Source organism: Nelumbo nucifera, chromosome 1 (assembly GCF_055504915.1).
Source record: "Nelumbo nucifera cultivar China Antique chromosome 1, China Antique-T2T, whole genome shotgun sequence".
Classification (NCBI taxonomy): Eukaryota; Viridiplantae; Streptophyta; class Magnoliopsida; order Proteales; family Nelumbonaceae; genus Nelumbo; species Nelumbo nucifera.
The window spans coordinates 168,246,081-168,260,239 of NC_142649.1; the positions used below are offsets into that span (position 1 = coordinate 168,246,081).

The 14,159-nt window shown below is 33.8% G+C and overlaps 1 protein-coding gene across 1 annotated transcript; it reads left to right on the forward strand.

The window, feature by feature from the left end:
* The first annotated feature begins 4,009 nt into the window (after positions 1-4,009).
* LOC104596595 (small ribosomal subunit protein eS1z-like) lies at positions 4,010-7,306 on the forward strand. Its single transcript, XM_010257840.3, has 7 exons — positions 4,010-4,192; positions 4,286-4,333; positions 4,407-4,512; positions 5,410-5,547; positions 5,642-5,827; positions 6,052-6,252; positions 7,013-7,306. The coding sequence occupies exons 1-7, from the start codon at positions 4,182-4,184 to the stop codon at positions 7,106-7,108; spliced, it is 786 nt and encodes a 261-aa protein (XP_010256142.1). The 5' UTR covers positions 4,010-4,181; the 3' UTR covers positions 7,109-7,306.
* The last annotated feature ends 6,853 nt before the right edge of the window (positions 7,307-14,159 follow it).

Here is a 14,159-nt window from a genome sequence, read left to right on the forward strand (position 1 = left end):
AAAGAAAGAATGGCGGAGTGATCTAAGCTGGCATGTTTTGGATCCTATCTGCCCTTCCGACATTTTTGTGTTTGCATTACTTGCTGTAAAAGTTCCTGGTGGAGGATACATACAGCTCATTACATCTTCAATGCCTTGAAACTTGGAGGTGAGGTGACGGAACATAATCTGGTCGCTTCTGTGCGTTTGGGTGGAATGATAAACAGGTGACAAATTTGTGTGCGTTGGCAACTTGGCATTTCAGACTCCAAAGTGTTGACCCGGCTGTACTTGATCGAGCCCAATCGAGTGAAGTAACTGTTGGACATTTGCCGAACTAATGATCCAATCACGTTATCACCAACTAATGGACATTTGCCGACCTACTATCCGAGATCACATCTCCGCCCCACAGTACGTGGGGGTGGGGTGGGTGGGTTTGAATGATCAGCTCGTGAGAACTGTCAAATTTTAAGACCCGGAAAGGTCACCAGGTCACAAAGTCAATGGTTCACTTGTTGGGTCCATCTAATCCGAGGCTAACAACATCGGTGGAGAGTGGAAGTATGAATTTATGAAACTATAGAATAGTAATCGAGTCCGCAGTTGATGATCATCATATATTGAATTGTTAGATTGGAATCATTGGAATAGTAGTTTCATAAAAGAAAGAGATTAGAATGTTCTTTTGAAGGCTGCAGGTAAATTCATACCTAGGAGCTAGGATACAACAGAGGTTTTGATAGGAAATGACAACCAACAAAAATGAATGTCGAAAGAGAAATCTTCTAGAATTAATGGTATCAACTTTGGTTCCAGAAAAGAAAATAAAAAAAAAATTAATAAAGAAAATAACTTGAAGAGGAATGTGTTTTGTTGTTTTTTAAAGCCTAGACTCCATTTGGAAAGACTACAAATACAAATATATAGTGTAAAACCTTGTATTTTGTATGTATTTATACGGTATATATTTGTATTTGTATTCAATTTGGAAGGAGTACAAATATAAATATGTAGAGTGTAAAGCCTTGTATTTTGTATTATTTTTCATATATTTGCACGATACATTTTTATATTTGTACTCTTTCCAAATTGAGGCTAAGGTTGCATTTGGAAACGATGCAAATGGAGTATAAATCCCGGTTCAGGGTAAATTTGCACTTTGGTTCACTTTTGCCTGTGTTTAACAACATTACATTTATGCATTGGACCAATGCATATTTACATTGATTATAAGATGTAAAAGTACATCAATAAAAAAGAAGTACATTTGCATTTAAGTGGGTTTTTGATAAAAAAAAAAAAAAAACATATGTTTTATTGAAATTCATGTTTGCATTCATTACAATTAAGTCTGTTTGGTGAGAATGTAAATTTGTCGGTGCAAAACTAACCCAACTTTGCAATTTATATGAACCGTTTTACACTCTACATATTTGCATTCACACTTATTTGCATTGTTTCCAAATGCAACCTAAGGTGCAAATTTCATTGACAAATGCTCAGGATACAGCTCAAGAAGTTACAATCAATTCAAAAAAAAAATGATAAGGCTCAGTTTGGAAGGAATACAAATGCAAAATATGTACAGTTCAAATACATATAAAATACAAGGTTTTGCACTCTACATATTTGTATTTGTAGACTACTTATCAATATGCTGAAGAAGATGCATTTGTGTGGTCACAAATTTAACTGAAATGACTATTTATAGTTTGACCATCATAATAGTTAATGACAGTTGAGGAATTTAAAAAAAGTCATTGGTACACTTCATCAACAACTACTAGTGCAAAGTAAGTGTTGCATCCATGTTTAATAAAAAAAAGTCATTCATTAAAAAACTTTCTATAGTTTTATGGATTTACTAAAATCTATCCTATAGCTTGTGTTTTATTAAAACACCCCCTATAGTTTTGCAAGATTAATCTTCCATTAATGACAACACAAAATGACAGTTTTGACCATAATGTCCATTTGAATATATTTAACAAAAATGAAGAATATCATTTTTGCCCCTAGTAAAACATGAACAACCACTCTATTTGGCTTTATTTGCTCTTTTTTTTTTTTGCAAGAAATGTTAGGGATACTTTTGGAATAAACAATCATGGGCCCATGCCCTTGAACATTTTCCACTCAGTTTAGGTGATTATGTTACTATTTTATATGAAAAAAAAACACTTCTTAGTGAAAGGTCATTGAGCAAATAGGTTGCAAACTATAGGGGTGTTTTAGTAAAATAAAAATAATAGAATAGATTTAAATAAATATATAAAACTATAAGGGGTGTTCTAATAAATGACCCAAAAAAATTATATAAGCAACATTATAAACAAGAAAATTAAATAAAATTACCAAGTGATGGTGGCTTAGTTGGTGCCTTGTGGGATCTCCAGTGGAGACTTGGGATGATATACGTACTCCTACAAGACAAACAAAACACAACAACTAACAAAAAAAAAAACATGCTACTTAATTAAAGACAAAAGCCAATCTGGAATATCTTCTTCCAATCGTAGCACTGAACGAGCACCAATCTTCGCAAGCTTATGAGCAGCAGCATTCCCACCTCTAGGACACCACAAAAAATCAACAGCCATACCTTCACAAAGCTTACACTAGATCAGCTGCACAAAAGGGAGAAGAGTTGTTGAGGTAAAAAATGAGTTATTGACAGTCCAACTCAAAGATCACCCGTTATAGGCTCTTCCTCTTGGCTATCGTCACAGCTTCCACTAAAGCCATGGCCTCTGCTAATAGGGGAAGTCAGTTGAAAAGGAGCCACAGGCAGCCCAGCAGCAAAAGTCAGCTGAGGGAACCAACAAAAAGAAGGGTCCCTATGACCCTCAGCTGAAGAGTTTCCCAATTCCTGCTGAAGAGCAGAGACGTCTCTGTTGTCAACCTGTTTATTGCATTAATTACATTCCCAGGATTATAGGATGAATTTTCAAAGATACCTCTATTTCTGTCCTTCCAGATCTCCCAAAGACCAGCAAGCAAACTAATAGTATTTTCCACATGAGAAGCTAAATCAGATTTGAAAGATAAAGCAAGCCAATCAAAAAAAAAAAAAAGTGAGAGAAGGATTAATCCTATCAACCAACAGGCCCAAACTTGAGCCAAACCATACACACTTGCTTTTCTCACAAAGTAACAGCCATGCATTGACAGTTTCATTTTCTTTCTCACACCTGGGGCAAAGAGGAGATTGTACAATCTTTCTTTTATAAAGATTCTCATTCACAACTAGACTGTTAGTATTTTTCGGTCCACAAGAAGGTGCCAAAATTTTTTTTCCAAAAGGACTTCTCCCCACCAAACGGCCTCTAACCGGAATTGTGTCATACAATTCCTGGGAGGCAAAGAAATAAACCGATTTTAACTGTAAATTGCCTTGACTTTGATCCTAACCAAATGGGTTTGTCCTCCCAAGAATTTAGAGAAATCCTTAATTGTAAAATCTTTTCAGCTGTCTCATCAAGAAACAGTTGTTTTACTGCTTGGATATTCCATGACTTGGAAGAAGAAATATATTGATTTTTTCAATAGACCCCTAATTTTTATGTGCACTGAAGGCATTTTATTGCCTTCATAGTTGGCCAACTTCCTAATTCATAGGTAAATTATTTATCCACTTATCCCGAAAAATGGCCAAAGTTGAATTTCTTTGGGCCCCGCACTTCCCAAAAAGAAAACTTCCACATTGACCTTGACCACCCCAAAAACTTAACCGGCAAATGAACCGGCCCAAAGCTATTTTACACAACACAGAAATTGCTTTTTAATACGTGGGACGTGGTGGCTAACACAGGAGTGATTTTTTTTTAATTCTGAAAATGGGGGTGTAGATGTTTGCTGCATCATCTTTTGAGTCAACAGTCTTAATCTGCCACGAAGTCAGCCCTGTGGTCACGTTGGAATATGATTACGGGCTACGGGGTCACTAAAAATTCTATTTGGTGCCTGCGTGGCTTATGTTGTCCAGGACCAATTTCGTCATTTTGTCGAAAGGCATTTTTGTAGTTTCAGTTTAAAACAGTGGTATGGGTTTGTTGGTACTGGAGTGGAGAAGCCGAGGAGGTATTAGGTATACAGAGTTATAGACGATTGCAAATTTTAGGGTTTGAGGATTAGGGTTTTTGGCGATCAAGGTAACCGTGCTCTCCTCAGGCTACCCACAAATCTAATCTCTGTCGACAATGGCGGTCGGGTATTTCCCTTTCTCATTGTCCCTCTCAATTGTAGTCTGTATTCACACCTATTGAACTTGACTTGTTCGGTTTATTTGGCCATTTTTTAACAGGAAGAATAAGAGGATATCGAAGGGAAAAAAGGGTGGAAAGAAGAAGGCGTGAGTAGTAAACTGTTGTATTTTTGTTTTTCATATTCTGTTTTCTCATGGAAATCTGATCTTTGTTTTACAGAGTCGATCCCTTCGCCAAGAAGGACTGGTATGATATCAAAGCGCCTTCAATCTTCACCACTAGAAATGTCGGGAAGACCCTTGTTACCAGAACCCAAGGAACCAAGGTCTTTTTTTTTTTTCTTTTCTTTCGCCTAAATCTGGTTATCTTTCATATTTGGTGATCTCGTTCTGCAATCTCCATGTTTTAGTGTGTGAATGCGTATAAAACCAAATAGTTTAAGCTTTCTTTATTGGAAATTTGATGTTAGAATATGAAGAATCTACAATGGAAGTTTCAGTTAGTAGAAAAGTAACAAAGAAAAAGAACTTGTAGTATGTACTTTCATTTTTTGATCTGAGCTTGTTTTTCCGATTCTTATGCATGGGCCACTCCTTCTGAACTGAATCTAAATATAATTTGTACTTTCATTTTTATGTTCTGAATCTAAATATACTTTCATTCTTATGCATGGGCTACTTGTCGCTGTTATAATTTTGTGAACTGAATCTAAATACAGTTTAGACCTCTGGTGTGGGAATATTGTCACTTGCATTTTCCAGGAACAGTTGTCCCCTGTCTAGTGTGATTTGGTCACTAGTAGAAGTTTTGGTTTTTAGTTGTTCTTGTTATATCTCTTTGTTGCACAAATTGCCTTTAATTTATGAACCATTGGACCCTCATATTCCATCCTTTGTTGCACAAATTTTAATTATGTACATATCCCAGCCTTACCTGTTATGAGGAACTTGATTCCATAGTTGGGATACTGTGGATTACATGTATAAGTGGGAACTTAAGCCTGATGTTTCTCTTGCCAAGCATGGATTTTCCGGTTTCTTCTTTTGCTTTAAAAGAATCCAGTCTTCATGTCTCAAGTTTAGTTGTGAACTGTAGCATGAAATATAAACAGCACTTCTGTTCTTTCTCTTCACTGCTCTTATGTGTTTTGGTGGAATCAGATATCTGCCATTCATTTCAGAAGGGTTCCAAGTTTTCAGCTTTCTTTGTTCTCTCTCTACAGATAGCATCAGAAGGACTCAAACACCGAGTGTTTGAGATTTCCCTTGCTGATCTTCAGGCCGATGATGATCAATCCTACAGGAAGATCCGACTGAGAGCAGAAGATGTCCAAGGAAGGAATGTCCTCACTAACTTTTGGGTAAGTCTAAAAGTTTCCAAAGTCCTGCTTGCAGCAAACCTATAATGTATAAAATTGAAACATTAGAAATTCTAATTGAGTTTGGTTGAGTCAGGGGATGAATTTCACCACAGACAAATTAAGGTCTTTGGTGCGGAAGTGGCAGACATTGATTGAGGCACATGTTGATGTCAAGACTACAGATAACTACACTCTAAGGATGTTCTGCATTGGATTCACCAAGAGACGCCCTAACCAGGTTAAGAGGACCTGTTACGCACAATCCAGCCAGATCCGGCAGGTAGAACTCATATTTACAAATTACAAGTGCTAGTTCCCACTTCAGATATTTCTACAATATATTTTGCTAAATCTAAGTTCATGGTTGTGGTTTTCTTCTTTTCTTAGACAAACTTTACATGTATAAAGCTAGAAACCAATGTCTATAGAATTTCATTTACGTGCAATCTCTTTTAGTCATACTTGTGCAACAAAGTTGATTTTGTAACTGTTCATATTTGTCAGATTCGCCGTAAAATGAGGGAAATCATGGTAAACCAGGCAACATCTTGTGATCTGAAGGAATTGGTGCAGAAATTCATCCCTGAGGTGATCGGCAAGGAGATTGAAAAGGCTACCTCAAGCATTTATCCCTTGCAAAATGTCTTCATTCGTAAAGTTAAGATCTTGAAGGCTCCAAAGTTCGATCTTGGCAAGTTGATGGAGGTATGTCTCTCCCCCCCCCCCCCCCCTCTAACTAATGCAAACAACTTGACCTAAGAAGACACAAAACCCCCAATTTAGCTGATTAATTTTAAAAGATGAATTGAAATGTTTAGGGGGTAGGCAGCAGGAACTAACCTAAAACTCTACTTCTACATCATTCTTTATGTCACAATTCATGCATTTTTTTTTATCAATAACCACAGAATTCGTTAATATTGGTAAAAAGTTACAGGGAAGAGGAGCTAAAAATTCTTAACTCCCCAGTACAGAAATACATCTAGGGCCGTGCAGTGGTTGATGGCTCCCATTGTTTTTCACCAAAGATTGCTTTTTTGGCTTCTGTGCCTTAATATCTGTGAGAAACAAACAGCAGCAGTGTGGGGTAGCCCTTAACAATAAAATGTGGTATGCAGGAAAAAAGATGTAAGACCTGCTTAAGGAGAACTTAGCTGCCAACTGAGGGGTGGCTTGGTACGTTAGCTGGTTTGTTCCAGCAGAGACGTGAATCAATTCCTGCAACCACTGACTTTCGGGAGGGGTTATAACAAATAAGGATAATTTAGCCCTGTATCGATCTGTTGTTTTGTCACCATTCTCCATGTTTGGCAACATTGATGCACTTATCCCATTCTGGAAAAAACATGCCCAGTAGAATATCATAACTGTTTGCAACTAGTGTAGATAGCTTATAGAGATAGCTTCTTTTTTGTTCTGATTATATGCCTTGACTAATTTATTGTTTATTTGGATTTGGTTGTAGGTTCATGGCGACTATTCAGAAGATATTGGCATTAAGATGGAGAGGCCAGCAGAGGAAACAATGGCAGAAGGAGAGACTGAAGTTGTAGGAGCTTAAATGATGGTTTTTCTTTAATTTTCAGTGGAAGTTTTTGGTATCCATTACGTTAATGAGAGAGAAGTTAATTTAATTTAATTGGTGACATACCCAGATAAACGATAACCTTTTTTTATTCATTTAGAATTGTGAGCAGCAGAATGTTTATGACATGAAGAGGAAATATTTAAATGAGATGAATTGTACTTTTGTCTTAAACCAAGCCCATCAAGCTCCCTTAATATTCTCTTTTTCAATGAATCCTTTACAATTGAACGATTGATTTAAATAGATCAAGCGTTTCTTGGTTTACGTTTAACCTCCCCCAGTTAAGGTGGTGGAGGATGTATGTCATGGCGGCATGGCTCTCATCTTTCAAATACCAAAATTGATTATAGGGATTGCGAAATGGTGATAGAGATTTGGTGTTAGATTGTAGTGGCTCATTTCTCATGATGTACCAGTTGCCACATGCGTTTATGCAAAAACCGGCAACAAAGCTCACTTGGTAATGCTGATTTGCAGAAACGATGGTCCAATTATCCAACGTCATGCCTACAATTTTCGTAGGTGGGTTATAATAACAATTTGGATAAATTACAAAGACCCCCTTTGTTTTACAATAAATGCTCCCCTGTACTATGACTAATGTTAGATTTTCGTTGAAATCTGTCATTACAATATTTTTTAATCTCTATACTATTCTTGTAATAACTATTCGGATAATAGGGAGAAAAATATTGTACATTTTACTGATTTCACTATACACAAACAATAGTGGCATAATCTCTTCTACCTCAGATTTCTTCACATTTCTTTTTCTTCCTCTCTCTCTCCTATCTCTCTTCCCCTTCCCCTTTCTTCTTCCTGCTTTTCTTTATTCTGTCTGTTCTATCCAAACTGTCTAGTCTTCAGACTTTTCTTGGTCTTCTCTCTCCACCTCCTGAGCTAAGCTGCTGGTTCCCTGCCAAGAGAAAAAGAAGACAAGAAAAGAATTTGCAACTTAAACGAGAATGGAGTTCCTCATCTTTTTGGGAGTTGGGAGTGCCAAGATAGCAGGAGAGAATAAGAAAAGATGTAGTGATTGGATACGATCAATCTGAATCATCCGAACCAAATTGATTTGCTTGCAATAAAAGCTGGTCCAAATGGGTTCCACACGGCAACAATAGATCCTTACCTCATCAGGTTAACAAGTTCATGCTCCTATTCATTTGAAACTGGTGATGTATCTTGTCGATGGACCTTCAAATTTGTCGACCTCTTTTTCAGTTCGATGTCGTAGTAATAGTTTAAAGAATCTAGATAATGTGAAAGTTAGAAAACAAAGGCAGAGAAGGTGGGGTGGGGTGGTACTGGGCAGTCCCAGATGAGCTGGAGACAAACTTATACACACCCCGACTGAACTATTTATCACGGTTGAATACATCAGTACTCACTGTAGACCCCATCTGGGACCCAGTTGTATTGAACACCGGCGTGTCCAACTGTGATAGATAATTCAGTCGAGTGTGTTGTTTTTGTCTCCAGCTAATCCGCCCCCGGTACTGGGATTACATTAAATGAAAGTGGACAGATATAGAATAACGTGGAGTTGTTGATGGATATGTGTTGGTTCATAATTTTAAAAGGGGTTAAGTGCAGAGCCAGAGTTACCAAGGAAGAACTATATATGTGACTGACAACCCTTTGGTGGTCGTGCTTCACTGCTCTGCTCATCCCATTATTTTTGATAAGCTTCAGTCGCTGTGCCGTAAGATGGCTTCACCCCCTGTATTTACATTACTTGCTTTTTGACTTTAGTTAACCAAAGGGGGTTTTTATCTCACAGTGTCATAGTATAGAAGGGTTTTTATCACAAAACAAAGTATAAGGGGTCTTTATCACAGACTCTATATTACGGGGGGGTCTTCTTTGTAATTTACCCTTGAATTTTTATCCTTTTCCATACATCCATTCGTTCACAGCTCCCGCTCAGGCAAGGGACTTATTCCACATGTCACTGTCTTCATAAAACCAACAGTCACAGCCCTAACGGTTTCATCATTCTCAATAAGATGGAAGTCCTCCATCTCGTTACCAAAATGATCAACGAGTTCTCTAAAACTCAAGACTCCGTTGCTGACTTGCTGGTGACAGAACTACTACTATGTTGCTGTAGTTGGTGCCCTCTTACAGCAGTGCCTCTCTCACCAATTCCTCTTGGGAATTGAACATTTGCGAATATTGCAAGTATTAAGGATACGAGGAGGATGATAAGGAGTACTTGTTTACACGATGTCCCTATAAGGTTCAAAGTATCGGCTTGTACCAGTCGATTTGTATCGTTTCGGGAGTTTTTCGATACGTTCCTATAGGGGGTGTATCGGGGTTTTGACTAGTTCAGGGGGTGAAGGAGTCTTAAATCGTTCCCTGAATTGGTTTTAAAAAAATAAAAAATAAAAAAAAGTACTAATATGGCCCGATACACCCTTACCGATGTATTAGGCATATCGATATTTTGAACCTTGTGTCCCTATGCGTTGTCAAATGTTTGTTGAACCCGAGCCTATTAGACTGGTTCTGGTTTTAGAATTTGTCCCGATGGATCAGTTTTGGTTTCAAATATATTTTCCCGATTATTATTGGGTCAGAACCAGGTCCATCATGTCCCAAAGCGATTAGGACTTGGACCGAGTATTTATAATTATATATATGTATTATTAAATATATAATAATTAATAATTAATAAATTATATACATGTAATATTTAAACAAAATATGTCTAAAATGGTCATTTCGGCACGGTTTCTTTCAAAACCCAACCAAAACGCCATTTCACATTTGCTTGCCCCTTTCATTTCTTCTTTTCAAAAGGCAAAGTCTGAAACATGGGAAAATAGAGAAAGAAAGGCCGACATCGTCCCTCCGTTCGTCTGTCAACAATCTCTCATGGTCAAGGCTAGGGGTGGATTCCAACCGAGCCAAGCCGAATAGTATGAGGCTCGAGCTCAACTCGAGACTATTCTATAAGGCTCAAGCTCGATTTTAACCAGAACCTTGAGTTCGAGCTCGAGCTCGATTTTGAAAAAATATTTTATAAAAATAGAAAATTATATATAAAAATATTTTTTATTTTATATTAAAAAAATTAATAATTATAATATTTTTGTTATATATATATTCAAGTTGGCTCGCGAGCCTTACGAGCCGAGCTCTAATAGGCTCGAGCTCGACTCATTTAATAATCGAGCTAGTGAATTGGGCTCGAGCTCAATTGAAATCGACCTAAGCCAAGCTCAAAAAGCTCGAGAAAAACTCGCCTCGTTGCCACCCCTAGTCAAGGCCTCACCGTTGTTTTCTCCTCAAAGAAACACAAAGTCACTGAGTCATAGCACAGGTATGTATCCTCATTCTCTCTCCACCATTGCTCATAGTTTCATACAGTACCAATAGTACCCTTTTCTCCTTCGATTTCTTCTGAGAAAAACAGGGACCCTATCCCATTTTGATCATCCTCCCATTCTTATTTTATTTCAAGAAAAACAGTGGGGCTTTGCCCTCTTTCTCTTGGTCATCCCCACATTTTTACATATTTAAATTTATGATTCCATCACCATTTTAGCTCATTAATCTGCAAAATGTAAATAGAAAGTTGATAATTAATAATTTACTATTTAAAACTAGCAGGGACCGTGTGATGCTCGAGATTTGTTAAGTTAAAAATAAATAATAGAAATATGTAAGAGTATACAATTGTTTTATATAATAATTAATAATCATTTATAATTTATATACTACTTTTAATAAATTTTTACAATACAAAAATAACAATAATTAATTTTAAATAGGGTTGTTTATCAAATTTAGGGATGTCAATTTTCCCCATTTCCCCAATCCCCATGGGGATATGCCTCGAATGGGGCGGAGATGGGGACTATTTTCCCCTGCGGGGATGGAGATGGGGAAATTTTCATCCCATTGGTGGGGACGACACGGGGACAATGAGAGAACTCCCTGCCCCACGGGGACCCTGATCCCCGTCCCATGTGATTCCCACTTATAATATTTTTAAAAATATGGTATAATATGTTTGAATCTTTTATAATAGGATTATAAATTTTAATTATTTTATTTTTATTTTTTAAATAAAATAGAAAACAAAAACATAATGGTTGACATTATAAAGAATCATGGGGAGTGGAGATCCCCGTGGAGATAGGGATTGGGAGAGGCTCCTCGTCCCCACCCCGCCCTGTTGCCATTTCTAATCAAACTAATGAAATTGGCCAACCCGATTTCTAGTATTTTCAGCTAAATTTGGTTCAACAGTTTTCTAACCCAAATGAGTTGGATTAGTTTTGCAACTCTTTGACTATTTGTAAACTAACTAAAATTGAATGACCTAACCATAAATGTATATTAATATTTTATATTTTAAATATATTTTTCGGGAAAGTGGGAAATTTCCAATATTTCCTAGGCTAAAATATTTCTACACTTCCTTGTTTTAATATATATATATATATAGATTGTGTAATATATTAAATTATTATTAATTTCAATATTATGTTATAATTATTTTTCTACTTTGAAGAAATTTTTTAAATTTATTACATAATTCTGTTATTTTAACTATTTATAATCTAGTTATGATAAATATTTAAATAATCTATAAAATGTTTATTTTTTTTGTTATTTGAATTTTATTTCTTTAAAGCTATTACATATTATTCAATATTTGAAAAACATTTAAATTGATAATCCAAAAAAACATAATTTAAATTGTTAGTACATAATTTCATGATATATTTTGTAAAAATATAAAATTATTTTTTGTGTTTTTAATAAATATTTTAAAGTTATTATATAATTTTGTTATAATATTTAAATAATTCTTAAAATTTTAAATCTAAACTTTCTTTATATGGATATAGATAAAAAGTAGGGGAGAGGATAAATAGGAATTAGAAATAATTTAGGAGAGAAACTCTCTACTAAATTAGAGATAATTTGGAGAAAGTGGGGGAGGTAGTTTAGGATAAATTTTAGGAGAAGAGATTATTTAGGTTCTGGGAAAGTGCATATTCGGTTGCTTCAAAAATGACATGGAATAAAAAAAATAAAAAATTCAAAAAAAAGAGAAAATTTCTTCACTGCCTTATTTTAATAATAGAAAGGGTCACTTACTAAAATGCCCTTATAGTTTCATGGATTTACTAAAATACAATATAGTTAGCATATTACTAAAACACTACTTATAATTTGCAATGGATTTAATCAATCTTCCGTTAGATGATAGTGGAAAATGACAATGTTGACCCTAATGTTCATTTAAATAAATTTAATAAAAAAAAATTATAAAATTAAATACCATTTTTGCCCTTAATAAAACACAGGTAACCACTTTATTCGCTATATTTGGTCAATTTTGTTTTCTGTACAAAAAAAGTGTTAAGGATATTTGGAATAAAAAATCATGGGCCTAATGGTAAAACAAACACTCATTAATGAAAGGTTGATTAAGTAAATAAGTTGTAAAATATATGGGATATTTTAGTAAAATGGAAACTATGAGGTAGGTTTAAGTAAATATGTAAAATTATAACGTGTGTTCTAGTAAATGACCCTAATAGAAACACATAAGATTAATACAATTGTTTTATTTTTTCAACTTTATAAACAATTAATAATAATTCATATTTTATATGCTATTTTTAATAATTCTTTATAATACAAAAATAACAATAATTAATTTCAATTAGGTTTATTCACCAAACAATCAACTCGACCTGAGTTGGTTGTTTACTAGTATTTTAGGTTTTTTGTTCAAAAGTTTCCCAATTCGACCAAGTTGGATCAGTTTCACTTTGGCCACTTGTAAATTGACCAAAATCGAATGACCTAACCATGGATATATATTAATATTTTATATTTTTAATATAATTTTTAATATAAAAAGTGGAAAATTTCCAATATTTCTTAGTCTAAAATGTTTTATATCATAAATTTAATTTTTAAATTTATTTTTATTAATTGCACTGCAATTTTTAAAATTAAATTTAAATTTTAAGTTTAAATCTTTTGAACCGACTAATCAAACCAAAAAATTGACCCAAGCCGATACAACTTGAGTGGGTCGATTTTCACAAAAGGTCAGCTAGTTTCAACTGACCAACTCCCTAACCTGACCAGGTCAATTTGGTTGGCCAAATAGCCTATGACCGAACTAAACCAACTCATGAACACTCATAATTTCAGTTAAATTAATAATGCCATCTCTGATAAATAATAATAGTTAAATCTCCAATAATTATTGAAAGTTTTCTATTAAATAAAAAAACAAAATAAATTTATACATAATCATTGAAAATACATTTATCACAAAAAACAAAAAAATAATTACTGAATTACAATAAATATTGATTTTAGTATATATAATTATATAACAAATACAGATTAAGAGTTTAAAATTATTATTAATAAATATTATTTTTTTGAAAGTTATTTTCTCGAATTATTACTTGATATTAATTGAAATTAGTTATTTACAATATTATGTAAAAATATTAAATTATTATTAATTTCAATGTTATGTTATAATTATTTTTCTATGTTTCAGATTTCTTTAAATTTATCACATAATTTCTTTATTTTAACTATTTAAAACCTAGTTATGTTAAATATTTTGCTATTTAAAATATTAGTTATTTAAATACTTAAATAATATGTAAAATATTAATTATTTATTCAATTTAATTATCCATAAAATCATAATTTATACTATTATTACATAATTTCATTATTAATTTTTAATATATTAAACTATTATTAACTTCAATATTATGTTATAATTATTTTTCTACTTTGAAGAATTTTGTTTTAAATTTATTATATAATTTTGTTGTTTTACTATTTAAAATTTAGTTATGATAAATATTTAGTTATTTAAATATTTAAATAATCTATAAAATATTTAAGTTTTTTCGTTATTTGAATGTTATTTATTTAAAGCTATTACATATTATTAAATATTTGAAAAACATTTAAATTGATAATCTGGAAAAAACATAATTTAAATTGTTAGTACATA